The sequence below is a fragment of the Melozone crissalis genome, unplaced genomic scaffold (genome assembly GCF_028551555.1).
Source record: "Melozone crissalis strain CALT ecotype California unplaced genomic scaffold, PUWL_Pcris_2 ptg000044l_1, whole genome shotgun sequence".
Classification (NCBI taxonomy): domain Eukaryota; kingdom Metazoa; phylum Chordata; class Aves; order Passeriformes; family Passerellidae; genus Melozone; species Melozone crissalis.
The window spans coordinates 6,423,909-6,438,434 of NW_026535822.1; the positions used below are offsets into that span (position 1 = coordinate 6,423,909).

Consider the following 14,526-nt stretch of genomic DNA (forward strand, 5'->3'; position numbering starts at 1 on the left):
CCCAGGGTCTGCAGGGCATAGGGGAAGAGGGGGAGAAGGGTTCCCTGGCTCAGGAAGCTGCCCAGGCGTGCAGTGGTCAAGGGAAAATGGTCAGAAGCCCCTTGTCCTGTGGTGGCTCTGCTGAAGCCTTTGTGCTGGTGACAGAGAAGGTGGGCAGGGGCCGGGGCTGCAGGGATCCCTGCCAGAGCGGTGCCTGGAGATGGCCACAAGCCCTGTGCCAGGAAGGAACCACCCTCTGTATCCTCCTGCCCGTCTGCTGCTGGCTGCAGTGCTGAGGGCTCCCAGGTGCCTCTGGATGGGGCTGGTCTGCAGCTGCTGTGGGGCTGCGGCGCTGCTGCCGGGCAGCTTGGCCGGGCTGGGGCAGCCCCTGAGGGGCTGGGGTGCTGGCAAGCCCTGAGCACTGGGCTGTCAGAGGCCACAAGCAGCCCCCCAGCAGCTGCCCGCCTTGTTCCTGCCAGAGTTGACTTGCAAGAGGGATCCCGGGCACTCTGGAACTAACAGCATCGGTGTTGTTGGAAACCCAAATGCAGGGAAATCTCAGACCTTTGATCTTGTCAGCAAAGCTTAGAATTAAACACAGGATTTGATCGGAGACCTTGGAAAGGGCTTCCAAACTTAGGTGGTAGAAGCGAGAATGTGGATTCATAGTATAAAACAGAGACACCTTAAGCTAAGTGGAGGAAAGTTTAGCATTTTAGAGTTTAAGGTATAGAAAAAATAAAAGTAGTTGCAACCGCAAACAAGAAGCTTAGGATGCAGGGCTGGAGGTTTGTGTGTCAGAACATGATTGGCTGAGAAACCTTACACTGTAGCATGAGTCCATGGCATGAAATACTGAAGGATTGGGTCAGAAACATACATATCTTTGTTGGCAGTGTTTTATTGGCTAATAAATAATTTAAATATTCTGTAACTTGAAGTCTTGTTACCTTCTGAGCCATGTGGTGTAGATGTGAGCACAACTCACCCTTCCTGTTTTTGTAGAAAATAAGAAACATAAACCGCATAATCTAAAACACTCAGAGGTCTGCTCTCTAGCTTGTTCCAAACTCCTTCAAGTCCCGAAATTGTGGTTTAGCTGCAAAGAGATGACAAGGGCTCTTAGTGCTGGCTCTTTGACTCCAGAGCAGCTGCTTTAGAATCTTTCACATAGCCCTGTGTAGTTATATGCCAGAAATGGATCATTTGTAGAACATTTGGAGACCTCATCTATGAGCGGGTAGACGACCTTGGATTTTCCCAATTGCTGGGAATTTGAAGAACCTTTCCCAACTGACTTGCATGGAGGTTTGTCTGAAGGGTATTTGAGGAGAAAGGCTCCCAGCAGAGGTCTGGGCTTTGGCCTAGCTGTGTCCCCTGCTGATTGTGAAGTGTGCCATCAGCTGCAGGGCTTTCTGGGCTAAAAATATCATTGAGTCACTTGGACTTGCTCTTTTGGCCTATAAAAGCTGGACCCACTTTTGGGGATGGAAGAGCAGAGCAGACAGTGAGAACAAAGCCACGTGCTGCATGCCAGCATTTCTATCTTATGTTTCTAAATACCCCACCAGGATCACAGGATTTTTTTCCTCACTTGTGAATTTTATATGGGAGGAAAAGAAAAGCCTAATAGAAGGCAGAATGAACTCCATGTTTTCTGCTTCAGCATCACCTGCTGGTTCCAATGGGAATTTACAAACTGGTGGTGGAAGAGCTGGGGAGGTGTTGGGCAGGAGGTGCCAACCAGCCCATTTTGCTTTGGGATTTGAAGATTTGGGATGCTTGGGTGTTTCTCTGGAATGATTCACAACCTGAAGGCTTCAGTGAAGAGAACAAGGGCAGAGAGGGCAGTAAGAAAGCAGCTTGTTAAATCATTCAATTTTACTGTCATGTTCTGAGCTTCACAATGAGGAGACAATAAAAGGCATCCTTGGGCCTTTTTGTTTTTTGAGCAGCAATAGCTTGTGAAAAACCCTTATGAAGCATTATCGCTCATTAACATCACAGGACAGAAAAGGCTGGGCTGGGGGAAAGAGCTGGAATTTCTCTGGTTCTTCTTTCCCTAAACCGGATGGTTAAACCAGAAGCACTCAGGGTGAATCCACAGATGAGCCACACAAAAAATAAAAAATCCTGTATTTGAATTTAAGTAGATAGACATAAAGGTCTGGGGGAGGCTGCTCCAAGCTGAAGATTTACTGCACCCAGCACATTTCAAGCAGAATTTCACCATTTCAGTTTCTGCAGGAAAGGCTTTAAAGTGATCAAACAACACGAGAGCTCTCAGCACCCTCTCTCCTTCCTGTCCACAGCAAAAGTCATATTTGCATTTTTTTTTATAGACTATTGTTGTCAAATTGAAATGCAGGGATGGAAAATTGGATCCTGCTGAGTTCTGATGACTTTTTTTTTCCCTTGTATCTGAATTTCTGATGGTCAAATGTATTGAGAAAAACTCACGCTGACTTCAGCAATGAAAATTGGACCCTGCATTGGCATCCTGGGAAAGGGATGGGAAGAGCTGCCAGCTCAATAGCTTCCCAAAAACATTACCCCACTTTTCAGCCTGGAAAATGGAAAAAAAAAACCCAATTCCTGTGTACAGGTATGTTTCTGCCTGTCATTTTGGGATCCATCCACTTTCCCAAGCTTTTATTTATGAAGACAGAACATGCTGAGGCTTAACATGTACTATATGGGAGCCACATGTGGCTTTTTGACTGTTCAATACCATTAATAACCAGACATTACAGATTCAAAATTATCTGTATGGAGGCCTCCTCTTCTCTGTTTTCATTCTCTTTAAATGTCTCTGGCATGTCTGCCCTGGGGACCACAAAACACAATAAAACATATTCAGTAGCTAATTCACGCTAACTGTCATCATTAGGCATTTAACAGCCAATGTCAAGACAATGTCCATGCAGCTGGAAGTGTCTCCACTTGCTGTCTTTCCTAATCAAGAATTAATTCATCTTTATTCTTACAAAAGAGCATGAGCTCTCTCCTTTCCCACTTTCCAGGCCATTTGTCACCAAAGATTAGTCCAGATTTTTGACACAGTTTCGCCAGGGCAGGCAGGGTTAGTGAGTTATTTTTCCCAAAGATCAGTGCTGCTGTGTCCCAGCCCTCTCTCAGTTCTTGGAAATGCCAACATTTCCCTGGCTTGTATTGGTGGCTCTCAAGCGACCTGGTACACACAGCTCTCCAAGGTGTGCAAGCACAAAAAGGTGGGTCAGAGTCTGCAGCATTTATAGGAAAAATATGGGGATCACAGTTCCAGCTTTCAAATTATTCACCAGAAAGTAGGCCTGCTCCTGGCTTTCCATCCCACAAATAAGCATTCCTAGCCCACTCCTCAGAGCACTGGCTAAACCAGCACAGGGTATTATATACATAGGAATTATTTAATTAATGACTACAGTTAGGTGTTAAATTCCTCTACCAAGATAACCCATTGAAGTGACTGATTCCATCTTTCACCCTAAAGATCTCAAGGGGGAAGGGTCATGAATACATTCATATTTGCTCCTTCCATTCTGAGCCAAGAAATACAGAAACATCTCCACATGGGAAGGCAGCACTTCTGCAGAAAGCAAACGCAACTTCTTCCTGGTTCAGCTCTAGAGACTTGGAAATACACTGATCGCAGAACCAAAAGGCAGAGAGCAGTTTGCACCTCCCTTTTGGCCTGCACAAATGACAACAGATATTTTTTTGTGGGTGTTTTTTGTCTTTCACTTTTTAGTTTCCAGGAGAGGAAGGAGTCCTCTTGCTCAGGAATGTGCTGGAGTCATTTGGGGAGTGTGAAGAAGAGCAGGGTTCTCAGATCATGACGGTATTTTACTCTTGATCCAAAACACCTTAAGGAACAACATGAAACCCCTGTCTTGGGTCCATCCCTGTTATGGCTGGAGGGATCTTCCTATGGCTTTCCTTGACTTTTGGCAATTTATTCTGAGTTCAGGGTAAGTAAAACCTCATGGTTAACATGGAGGAGAAATCCTAATAGAACTGAAGGTGTGAACGCTGATGGTGTTTCCTGCTTCCCTCCTCCCTCTGGGAAACTGAGGGCAAACAAACTCCTGACCTTAGGATGTCCAGAAGAGGGATTTGACCCTTCTCCAGCACCATCCCAGTGAGCTTGTTGAACACATAAAAGCAATGATGTTGCTCCTCAGAAGTCAGTGATTTTATCAGTCCTCTCACTTAAGAAATGATCAATTTTCTCATATTACCAGGAAAAAATCTACTCTGTAATATGCAGGTCATGAACTCATCTTTCTCCACCTTCCTTGTCTCCAGGCACAGTACAACCAGAATTAATGGCAATAATAATAAACTCCTTTGGAGTTTAACGATTATTCATTAGCAGGAGTACATCAGTTCTGCAGTCTCCTCTCTCCTCAGATGCCTGACACTGGGCTGCTCTGCTTATATTTGAGAGAAACAATCAATGAGCACCGTGCAGGCCTGGCTTTCTGGGCTGTTCATCTCTCCATTACTCAGTTAGGCACAGTCCCCTTGGCTTCAGCTCAATCTGTGTGCCAAAAGAAAAGCCAACACCATCAGATATATCCTTAAAGGTGAGCACGTCACCAGACTGCATCTCCTGGGAGCAGCAGTGTCCTGGGACAGCAGGAATTGCTGGTGACAAGAGGACACCTGGGGCATGTCCCTCACCACCTTCCTCTTCCAGCACACAGATGAAGCTTAGAAGCCAAGTCCATATCCTAAAACCTTCCTGGGACCCTGGGAGATCAGAGTGGGGATGAACAGGGCTGAAAAGTCACCACAGCTCTGCAGGGTCCTTCCTCCACCAGCCAGCAACTTGGGCAAGAACCTTAGGCAGGGCTGAGACCTCAGGAGGCAGCAGGAAGAACTCCAGCAATTTCAGCAGCACTAATATTTCACTGGGAGGGACTTGAACAGCCTGTGGCCCTCAAGTGCTTCATCCAGGCCTGAAGCTCATCCTCTGAGCAGAACATCTCACCTGATCCCAAAGCTCTCCTGGCATTTCCATTGGGCTGCACACCAAGGAAGGGAGAGCGTCCTGCTGGTGGAGGGCTCCAAGCTCTCTCTCTTCTCTCTTTTTGGCCTCTGAATATAATTCATCCAAGCTTTTATGAGGCAATTCACATCCAGATTTTATTAGAAGTGGAAGGCCCTTTTATTTCCTCAGTGTATTCAGCCCAAAGAGAACTGGTGCTCTGGTTAATTTTATTTCTTTGCTTTCTGTGTTTTAATAATGATCTCCCCAGTTCCATTCAGCTCTGAAAAGGTGGGGGAGATTGGACAGATATGGAGAGTTGGAATAATGCAATCACGTACTGCAGAGAGACAAATACTGGTTAAAGTGAAGTGTAATGAATATATGACTGAGGCAGAGACATAAAAGACTGCTTTAAATACAAAATCTGATGTATTTGCTCACCTCTCAGGCATAGGAATGCACTCTCAAAAAAAAAAAAACCAAAAAAACCCCCAAAAAACAAAAACCAAAAACCAGATATGATTTGATATGAAACCAGATATGATATGATATGAAAACAAAACAAGACAAAGACTTACCAGAACAAAAAAAAATCTTCCTGTGACACAGAGTATTTGTGTGTGGGTGACAGTAGGAAATGACACACAGCTCCAAGCTCACAAAGGCCAAGGCTTGTCCTTGTGATATTTCTTTCATCCCCCAGCTGAGATCTCCCTGTTCCTGCAGCTGCCTGATGGGAGGATATCAAACCAAAGGCACTTCCACCACCCACTGCACCAGTCCTCCTCTGCAGAGAATTTTTCCACGTGCATCCAACCAGATTGGAACACCAGGCAGGCTCAGGGATGGCTGTCTGGGGCTCATGGAAAGGCAGCCAGGCTTTGTAAGCCTAGATTAAAACCCAGGGAGGGATTCAGCTCCATTTTAACATCATTCCTTTATCTGATACTCACAGTCTGCATGTCATTAAGTGAATGTGTTTTGGTTTCTGGGGGATGCACACAGTGCAGGCATTGAGAGACTCAGCAGTGAGTGCTTCCTACAGACCACGTAATGGGAAAATTAAAATCTGCCTGTGCTGAACATGGAACCCCCCTGGCAGGGTCAAGGAAATTAATTTTAAGTAAAATGGGTTAAACACCAAAGAATCTCCCTCTTGTTTGGGCTGGGGATTTTTTCCCCACAATAAATCATGCTGCCAGCAGCACCTCTACAACTGGATTTTTTGTTTTTTAAACACTGGCACGGGTTGTCCAGAGAACTTGTTGATGAACCATCCCTGGAAACAGCCACAGTCAGGTTGGATGGGGCTTTGAACAACCTGATGTCCCTGCTCCTTGCAGGGGGGTGAAACTAGAAGACCTTTAGTGGTCTCTTCCAACTCAAACAATTCTATGATTTCTCTGAAATTTCAGAAGCCTCCCATTGGCCCAGCTGAAAATGTAAAGGTTGATACAGATCAGGCTGGAAAGGTTCCCACCTTTCCCTGAAAACCTGTGTATTGCTGCCAGTGAGCAACATGCAGCTTTCAGCTGGTTCCTAAGGAAACAGCAGAGGTGTACCCAGGTGTGGGGGGTGTGGCAAGGCCCCACTGCAGTTTTGGGGTGCTGGGGACCAAGGGCCCTGAGAGAGCCCCACAGCCCATTGAGGTCCCTGCACATCCCAATTAAATCCAACTTGAGGTCAGCCCTGCTGCTCCAGCTCCTCCTGGAGGGAGAGAGCTCTGCATGCTCCATTCAAGTCCTGTTTTTGCAAGTGTCAGCAGGCACCACTTCTCCTGCTTTTCAACCAAATGCAAGAGACCTGCTCTGAGTTTTGACCCTCATTTTCACTGTCTACACCCTCCTGCACCCACCTCACCCAGAAGCTGAGCAGGAGCACCATTTTTAACAAGATGCTGCAGATTCAGCAGAGTAATTAATCCCAACAGCAAGTGCTGTCCACTTTTTCCAGGTAATTCATTTAAAATGGGAAGTTAATTCCATTCAATGGAGCTGCCCTTCATTGCTTAGAAAGAGACACAGCTTTGAACATCCCTGAGTGAAGCAGTTCTGGCACAAACCTTCCTCCTCCTCCTCCTCTATCTGCCCTGGCCCCTGCATCCCTGGGGAATGCCACATGCCAGTGCTGTGTGATCCTCTCCCTCTGGAGGCTGATGAGCCAGAGCTGGAGAGTTCAGGGAGGTGAGAGCACCAGCGTCCTGGAGCTGACGTTTGATCCAGCGGCTGCCCGTGCTCCCAATTAGCCTGCAAACGCTGCCTCCGGCTCACAAGCACTTTCAAAAATGAAATTTGACAAAAAGCTGCCTGCATTGCCATTCTTCAAGCCTCTCTGCCATATCAAAGCCTTTGAGAGTATCTGGGGACAACTTTTACAGCTGAGAAGGGCCCATTTGAGCACTGGCTCATTAGTGCTGCGGCTGTGCTGGCCACGGAGATGCTGAGCATCCATCAGCCCACCTACCAGGAGCACTCCTGAACACCAGCAAGTGTCTTAGGCTGGGAAGTCACCTCTGAGGGAGCCACCGAAGGGTTTTTCAAGCAGGGTTTTTCAAGCAGAAGGGTCACCCAGCTCATCTGCTTCTAGGGGAGCTGATTAGAGCCGCGTGTTTCAGGAGCCGTGGCACCCCGCAGCAGCTCCATGCCTGGCTCTTTTTTCTCCCTTTGCTCACAGTAATGATCTGAAGCTCCTCGGAGGGGGCTCAGCCGGGGAGGACAGCAGCAGCATTTATTTTAATAAATAACATTCATGAACTGGCTTTCCAGGCTGCAGCTTGGTGAGGGATGTGATGAACATCAGGGAGGAAAGATTGAGAGAGGCCCTGGCACAGGGTGCCCAGAGAAGCTGTGGCTGCCCCGTCCCTGGAAGTGTCCAAGGCCTGGTTGGGCAGGGCTTGGAGCAGCCTGGAATAGTGGAAGGTGTCCCTGCCCATGGCAGGGGCTGGAACAAGGTGAGCTTTGAGGTTCTGCAGGATAAGGCTGATTGTGCCTCCTTGATCTTCTCTTTGATAAGTTACCATTAAAAACATCACCTGGGGCATTTCCCTGAGCAGTGATTGCAGCCTAAGGTGCCAGGTTTCTGGCAGGGCTGGTGTATTTCAAGGTGTGCTTCTGCACTGAGGAGGTTTTGGGGCAGTTCTGCTCAGTTCCAGTGGATTTTCCAGGACTGGCTGCACTCTGGGCTCTAAGTGACCACAGCAGATCTGCTCCAGGTGCTGCTCAGACCAAGGTCCCTACAAAGGAGAAATCATCATCAATGTGTTTGCACCATAGTTAGGAAAAGTATTTGCACTGGGAAACCAGAAGGAATATCTTTAGTTGTTACTTCTGCAATTTAACATGACTGTTAGAAACATCTGATGAAAATAGTACCAGAAACATTGGCAAGCATATCTCCCTTCAAAACCAAATTACATCACAGCATCAACCCCACTTTAATGGATGAGCTCAAAAAAAAAGGCTGAAGGGGGAGGAAAATTCTGAGAATAACACCTTTTTTTTTTTCTTTCGAAACAGCTCCTCGTTTCTCCAATACATTCATTTTGCACTATTATTTCTCATGTAACTGTGAAGAAATTAAATACTTGAAAACACAACAAAACCTATAAATTAAACCAAATGTTTTGATTAATGCAAACCCACTGGCATTTCTTTTCCTGAATAATTTAAAAATTAAGCTGAGAAAACCAATTCCCTGTCTGAGAAGCCTCTGTAAAAGGGAATGTTTGGTATTTTGCAGCACTTCTGTTAAGTGCTGGACTGGTGTCAGCATCTCATTCTTTTAACACTTAGAACAATTTTAAGCCACCCACACTCCAGCTCTGAATTATTTAGGAAAAGATTTCTCTTTCTAGACCTTCTCTGTAGTCCCTCAGCAAAGGGACTGATTGTACTTGGCATTTTTTATCTAGGATAAAAATACTGTATTTAAATAATAGTGACTGTGTCCACAAGATATATACCTTCAAAGCAAAGTTGGGCCATATTTTGTCCTCCATCCCTCACTCTTGTGTCATAAAAATGTTAGGGATTTCTCCTGTATGGAAATAATCTGATCTTGAAAGGAAAATTAATGGAATTTCCATGGGTGACCCCTCCTCTTGTTCAGCAGGCTTTTGTTAGGGAAGACAACTCCTCTATATAGCTACATTAAAATAAACAGAAAAAAACCCCAAGTTATCTTTTTCTGAATGTTTTAAGACATTATTTTAATGAGTCTGTCTTTTTGTTAGTGCTGGAAATAAAACATTCACTGTGAGGAAAGAGTAAATATTGTCCCAGAGGCAGAATGAGGCAACCAGAGGCAGACAGAGAGAAGCTGCATTGGGGGACACAGCCTGTCGGCAGCTGGATTCCCTATCCTAAAGACAACATATCTGCAGTGTGGAACAGGGCGATCTTCCTGAGCCATTCTTGGACCCAAATGGAGCCCTGAAGCCTTTGAGCACATCATCAGAGTCACAGAGGTGATTCCATGCACCCACAGTGAGGTTTGCACGCAGGCTGGATGGGAAGGAACTTGTAGAGTGCAAAACCTGAGCCAAGTTGGGCCCAGTTCCTGCTTGGTTAATGGAGGCAGAGGTTTGGCAGTGTCTGAGCTGTGTTTAGCACATGGTTTACTTGGGCTGGCTCCCTGGGGGAAATCTACTGAGCAGCAGCTGCTCAGCTCACCTCTCCTGGGAAAGCTGCTCAGGGACACACACGGGAATGGCAGGAGGGGACACCAAATCTCCCACACCTCAGAGACACTCTGTCTTAAACTTCTGCCTCAGGGCTTTCTGCACGTTCTGGATCTTCTCTGTGATCACAGTGTCACTGAGGTGATCCCCAAACTTCTGCTTCAGCAGCACCCTGATGATTTTGATGCAGCGTTCGTCCATCATGGGCTTCGCCTCGTGGAAGGTGTTACCCCTGCGCCCCGTGATGGAATGGCTCTGGATGTAGTCAGAGGTGAAGAGCTTGTAGAGCAGAGTCTTGCAGGCTGTGCTGATTTTCTGGTCAAACCTGACGGTCTCTTTCAGCTGCTCCTTGGTGTAGCCCTTGAAGAGCTCCACCACCTCACACGGCTGTCGGTGGGGCTCCTCCTGGAAGGACAGGGATTCCAGCCTCTGCACCTTCTTCTTCAGAGAGAAGACGTCCTGCTGGAGGTCCAGCACCATCCTTTCCAGCTGCTCCATCTTCTCCACCCTGAAAAATTAAAGTTGCTTGTGTAAAGGCAAGAAGACACCATGTCCTCACTGTGGATGTCACTCCTCCACCCAAGCAGTGATTAGATGCCTGCAGGGCAGGACAACTCCTCTGGCAGAGTATCAACCCTTCCAAGGACTCCTGGGTGAGGAATAAGGCAGGAGAGAAAAAAACCATGGTCTGGACTTTTCAGTGCTCAGGAACGTTCAGTTTAACCCTCAACTCCCCCTGGGCCTGCATACATGGAGACTTTGATGCTCAATTTTCTTCTCAGTTGTAAGGAAGGACATAAAGCCTGTCTTGCAAGTCCCAGGACACACATATTTGTGGTATTAAACAACAGACTTGTGGGAAATGACAATACAAGAACCATAACTTGAATTTTTTGGTACCCATTTCTTTGCAAGAAAACTGTCCCTAGCATCACTTTATCACTGGATACTGGCCATCAAAGTAATGAGCAATAAAACAAGAAACACACAACCATGTTTTGATTGTTATAGGCAAGAGCTTTGTAGTTTCTGCACTGTTTTAGAGCTTTCTTGCATCTCTAAATCCAAGCCCTACAACCAGAAACACCTGGCTCAATTGTAAAGAGACTCAGCAACTTTGGAGTTTAAAATCGTCCCACTTTGTCACCCATCTGGGATCTCACTGCTCACTTTTGTAGTGAGGAGGAGAACACAGTGCCTTCTTTTGCTAATTACCTTTCCACCTCAGCAGGACTGAAATTTTTGTGAGTCCTCTCAAAGCCATCCATCTCTTGCAAAGCATCAATCTTTTGCTCCTCATGGCTGGAAGAAACAAGGAAGTTAAACAGCACTGCCACAAACAGCTCATCTTCAAATTCATTCCCGAAGAGAATTATCTGGAATGCAACGCAAAGTCAATTCTGGTTTCATTTGCAACAAGAATAAAATAGACTGAGAGGGAATACGAGGGGTTCTTCATGTGAACAAACTCCTGTGCATCCTCCTGGCACACAGATATGGGGGACCTCCCACTGACCCACCATGGAATCAGGACTTCAGGGCAGGCTCATTTTTTTGCTGTATGTGCCCACACAAACTCCTGTTATCTTCTGTGCTTTGGGTTCAACCTCCACGAGCATCCACTCAAAGCAAACACTGGCAGAGAATAGAGACAGAGTGGACAGAAATCAATATGTGTGGTGTGAAACATTCAGGCTCCTCACTATGCTTTCAGGTGTTACCTGTTCACACAGATCTGCTGCTGGCACGGGGACAAGATGCCATCTGACTTCCTCTTCATTGGTAGGGCAACATAATCTGCTGCAGGGGTGGGAGACAAGCTGAAGAATCAGTTGTTGAAATCCCCTGCTAGATTGCATGGCAACATGTTATTCCATTTGCACAACAGTGATCCAGACAGGCTCTCCAGGACTGATCAATGGAGATTTGCCATTAGCAAAAGGTGGCATCTCAAGGGCTTCTGTTCCCAGTGCAAATGATATGGTGGGGGCAAGGCAAGCAGAGCCAACTTGTCTCTGGATGCTGCTGTTAGTCAGCAGGTAAATAAGACACTAGCACATTTTCATAAGTGAATTTAATGGGTACAGAAGTGGGTGGAAAAATGGGGAAATAGGCAAATCTAGAAGGTTTGACTAATGGAGACACAGGGCTTTTGGGAATTTCAGTTATTCAGGCAGGTATTCATTCAGATTGTTTTTTGGTTTGAGGGGAGAGGAAAACTGCCACCCCAGGAGACAGAGCAGAGGCCATACACTGCATCTCCCTTTAGACACCCCTCCTGGAACAGATCTCCCAGGTGGAAAGGAGCAGGAAATGCCATCTCTAACCTCTGTAGCCCTGAGACAAAGCCCATACACCCCTAGAGCAAAGCAGGTGTTTTCTGGCTGCCCTGCAAGTCCCCATCCCACCCTGTCACCCTCAGGACCAGGCAGCAGGGCCAGAACCCAAGGTTACCTCTGGCAGCTGGACCAGCCCTGTCCTCTTCACTCTGGGAAGTGCGTGGCCCTGGCATGGCCATGGTGATGAAGGAGGATGGAGGTGTGAAGGCACTGGCTGGCTGGGGGGGAGCTGCCAGCGAGCAGGGGCTCCCTGCCATGCTTCCCAGGACACGCCTGTCCTTGAGGATGGAGGAGCTGCTGGCATCGTGGGGCAGGCTGGCCTCTGCCACCCTCAGCAGAGGCTCTGCAGGACAGGTCCTGTCACTGGGGTGTTTCCTGGATGCATTCCCTGGGGTCCATTTTGGAAAGGTTTTCCTGGATTTCTTTGGTGGGGATGGCATCATGCTGTGGACAGCTGGTTCTTCTTCTGAAAGGAAGGGAGAGGCTCAGGATGTGCAGTGGGGCAGCAATGTGTGTACCTTCCACTCCCACTCAGTGCTCTGTACACTGATTGCAGTGATGTGAAATTTATAATGCCACTACAACATGCTCACCATCCTCCCATCCAAACAGCCCCATGGAAGTAGGAAGGTGCAGTGTCAAATGCCCTTACTCACTTAACTTCTCCAGGAGCTGTCGATCTTCCAGCAGCTTCTTCTCCAAAATACCTTTATGCTCTGTAGCAAGAGAAGATCTTTCAGCACTGAACTCCTTCTTGCTTCTGAGCAGCCCCAAATTGCAAACCCAGGCCAGAGGGGTGTCACTTACCACTGATGCCTTCCACCACACCCCAGTAGAGCCCACTGAAGCCAGGGCAGCGGGCCAGGACCTGCTCCCCCACGCTGTAGAGGTGGAAGGGCTTGCGGGGCTCCTTGATGTTCTCCATGCTGATGACCCGGCTGCCGTCGGGCCAGCTGATGAGCACGTACAGCTTGCCTGACATCAGGGCTGCCCACCTGGAGCAGAGGGACAGCATGGCAATGTCACCACAGGGGTTTGGGCTCTCCTGTGGGTGGGAGTGTTCACAAGCTGTGCTTTACCCAGGGCAGCACAACCTGCAGATATAAAATGCTTGGCACTGCATTTTCTCTGCCAGTTATTTCTCTGTTCCCATTCTCACCCCTCTGAGCTTGCCTCATCCTAAAGCCCTTTGCTGGGAGGCTCCCTTGGGTCTGGCTGAGCTCAGCACCACATGCCTCCAGTGCATCCAAGTGTTCTCTGCAGTGACAGCCATGCCAGGTCTCACCTGGGCTCAGGCAGCCCTCACAGCTGACACTTGGAGCAGATGCTGAACAAGACACTGAGCAGACACAGGCTGGTTCCTCTCCTCAAAGGACTTCAGTGCATCTACTGCAGTTTGCTCCAGTGCAGGGCTGTGTCTGTGTGCTATCAAGGCAGTGCAGAGAAGAAACTCTAAAAGACCCAGGGGTATTCTAGGAAATTATCATTCCTTTGCCTGCACAATTATTTCCCCCAGTGAACATCAAAATGCTTTGATAAGGAGAACAGAAAATTCCCTTCATTTCACCCATGGGGAAACTGAGGCACAGACCAGTGTTGGATATGTCTAAGGCAGTCAGCAACAAAGCTGAAAGGAGCTGGATCCTGAGTACCTGGCCCACTGCTCTGCCCACTGAGCTTTCTCTTTCTGCCCCTGGAGCTGCAGACTTCAATCACTGGAGAAACTGGAGAGCCAGGCTGGTGGGGATTTCCAAAACCTCCCGTGCCAGAGGAGCAGCTGAGGGCTGCTGAGCTCAGGAGCAGTTTCCTTCCAGCTCCTAAGGGCCCTGGCAGCATCACTCCAGTCCTGCCTGCTCTGCTTGGCAGCAGGATTTGGCAGAAGGCTTCTGGAGACAGGGCTGAGCCCATGTGCTGGCACCAGCTGGGGAATGGCTACAGAGTCCAAAGAAGATGGGAGGGAGCTGGGGCAGGCAGAGAGTTGGAGCTGAAAAGGCAGCTAGGACCCAATTTATTCCAGTTTTTTGTTTTATCTCCACACCCCCATTCAAGTCTTGCCTGGATTTGACTCCTCTCACTTGGAAGGTCCAAGTTCACTCTGCAGAACTTTCTCCATCCCTATCTCAGCCACCATCAGCTGCAGCAAAGCTCCCTGCAGGAATCATAACTCTCCCCAAACCTGCCAGTCTGCCCTGCTGGCACAGTCTCACACCTGCTTCTCTCCAACCCATTTCTCCTGACTGATACACACCCTGGCATTGATTTTGCATCAGGAAGCACCATACACAAAATCTCTGTGTGCCTGTCTCCCCACATCCCCTTCCCTGCAGCAGGCAGCTGCCCCCAGCCCTCTCCTAAACACAGGGAATGCTACAGAGCAGAAACTGGGATAAATGCATAGCTAAGCCCTCTCCCTCCCAGAAACAGAGCTCCACATTCCAGACAGCAAACAACCCCAGCCCAAACAGCTCTCTGGAGGGGCTTTCCTTTAACATTTGAAGAAAACACACTCATCTTCCTTCCCCAAACCAGTTGTTCAT

The 14,526-nt window shown here is 47.8% G+C and overlaps 1 protein-coding gene across 1 annotated transcript in view; it reads right to left on the reverse strand.

Annotated features, from left to right (window-relative positions):
- The window catches only part of LOC128942826 (uncharacterized), a 165,535-nt gene extending 152,318 nt beyond the window's left edge, over positions 1–13,217 (reverse strand). The window contains exons 1-4 of the mRNA XM_054285476.1: positions 12,797–13,217; positions 12,646–12,705; positions 12,292–12,455; positions 9,822–9,965 (exon numbers count right to left, since the gene is read on the reverse strand). Coding sequence (XP_054141451.1) covers positions 9,822–9,965; positions 12,292–12,455; positions 12,646–12,705; positions 12,797–13,004 — 576 coding nt within the window. The 5' untranslated portion in view covers positions 13,005–13,217. The remainder of the gene's footprint in view (positions 1–9,821; positions 9,966–12,291; positions 12,456–12,645; positions 12,706–12,796) is intronic.
- Positions 13,218–14,526: the final 1,309 nt, after the last annotated feature.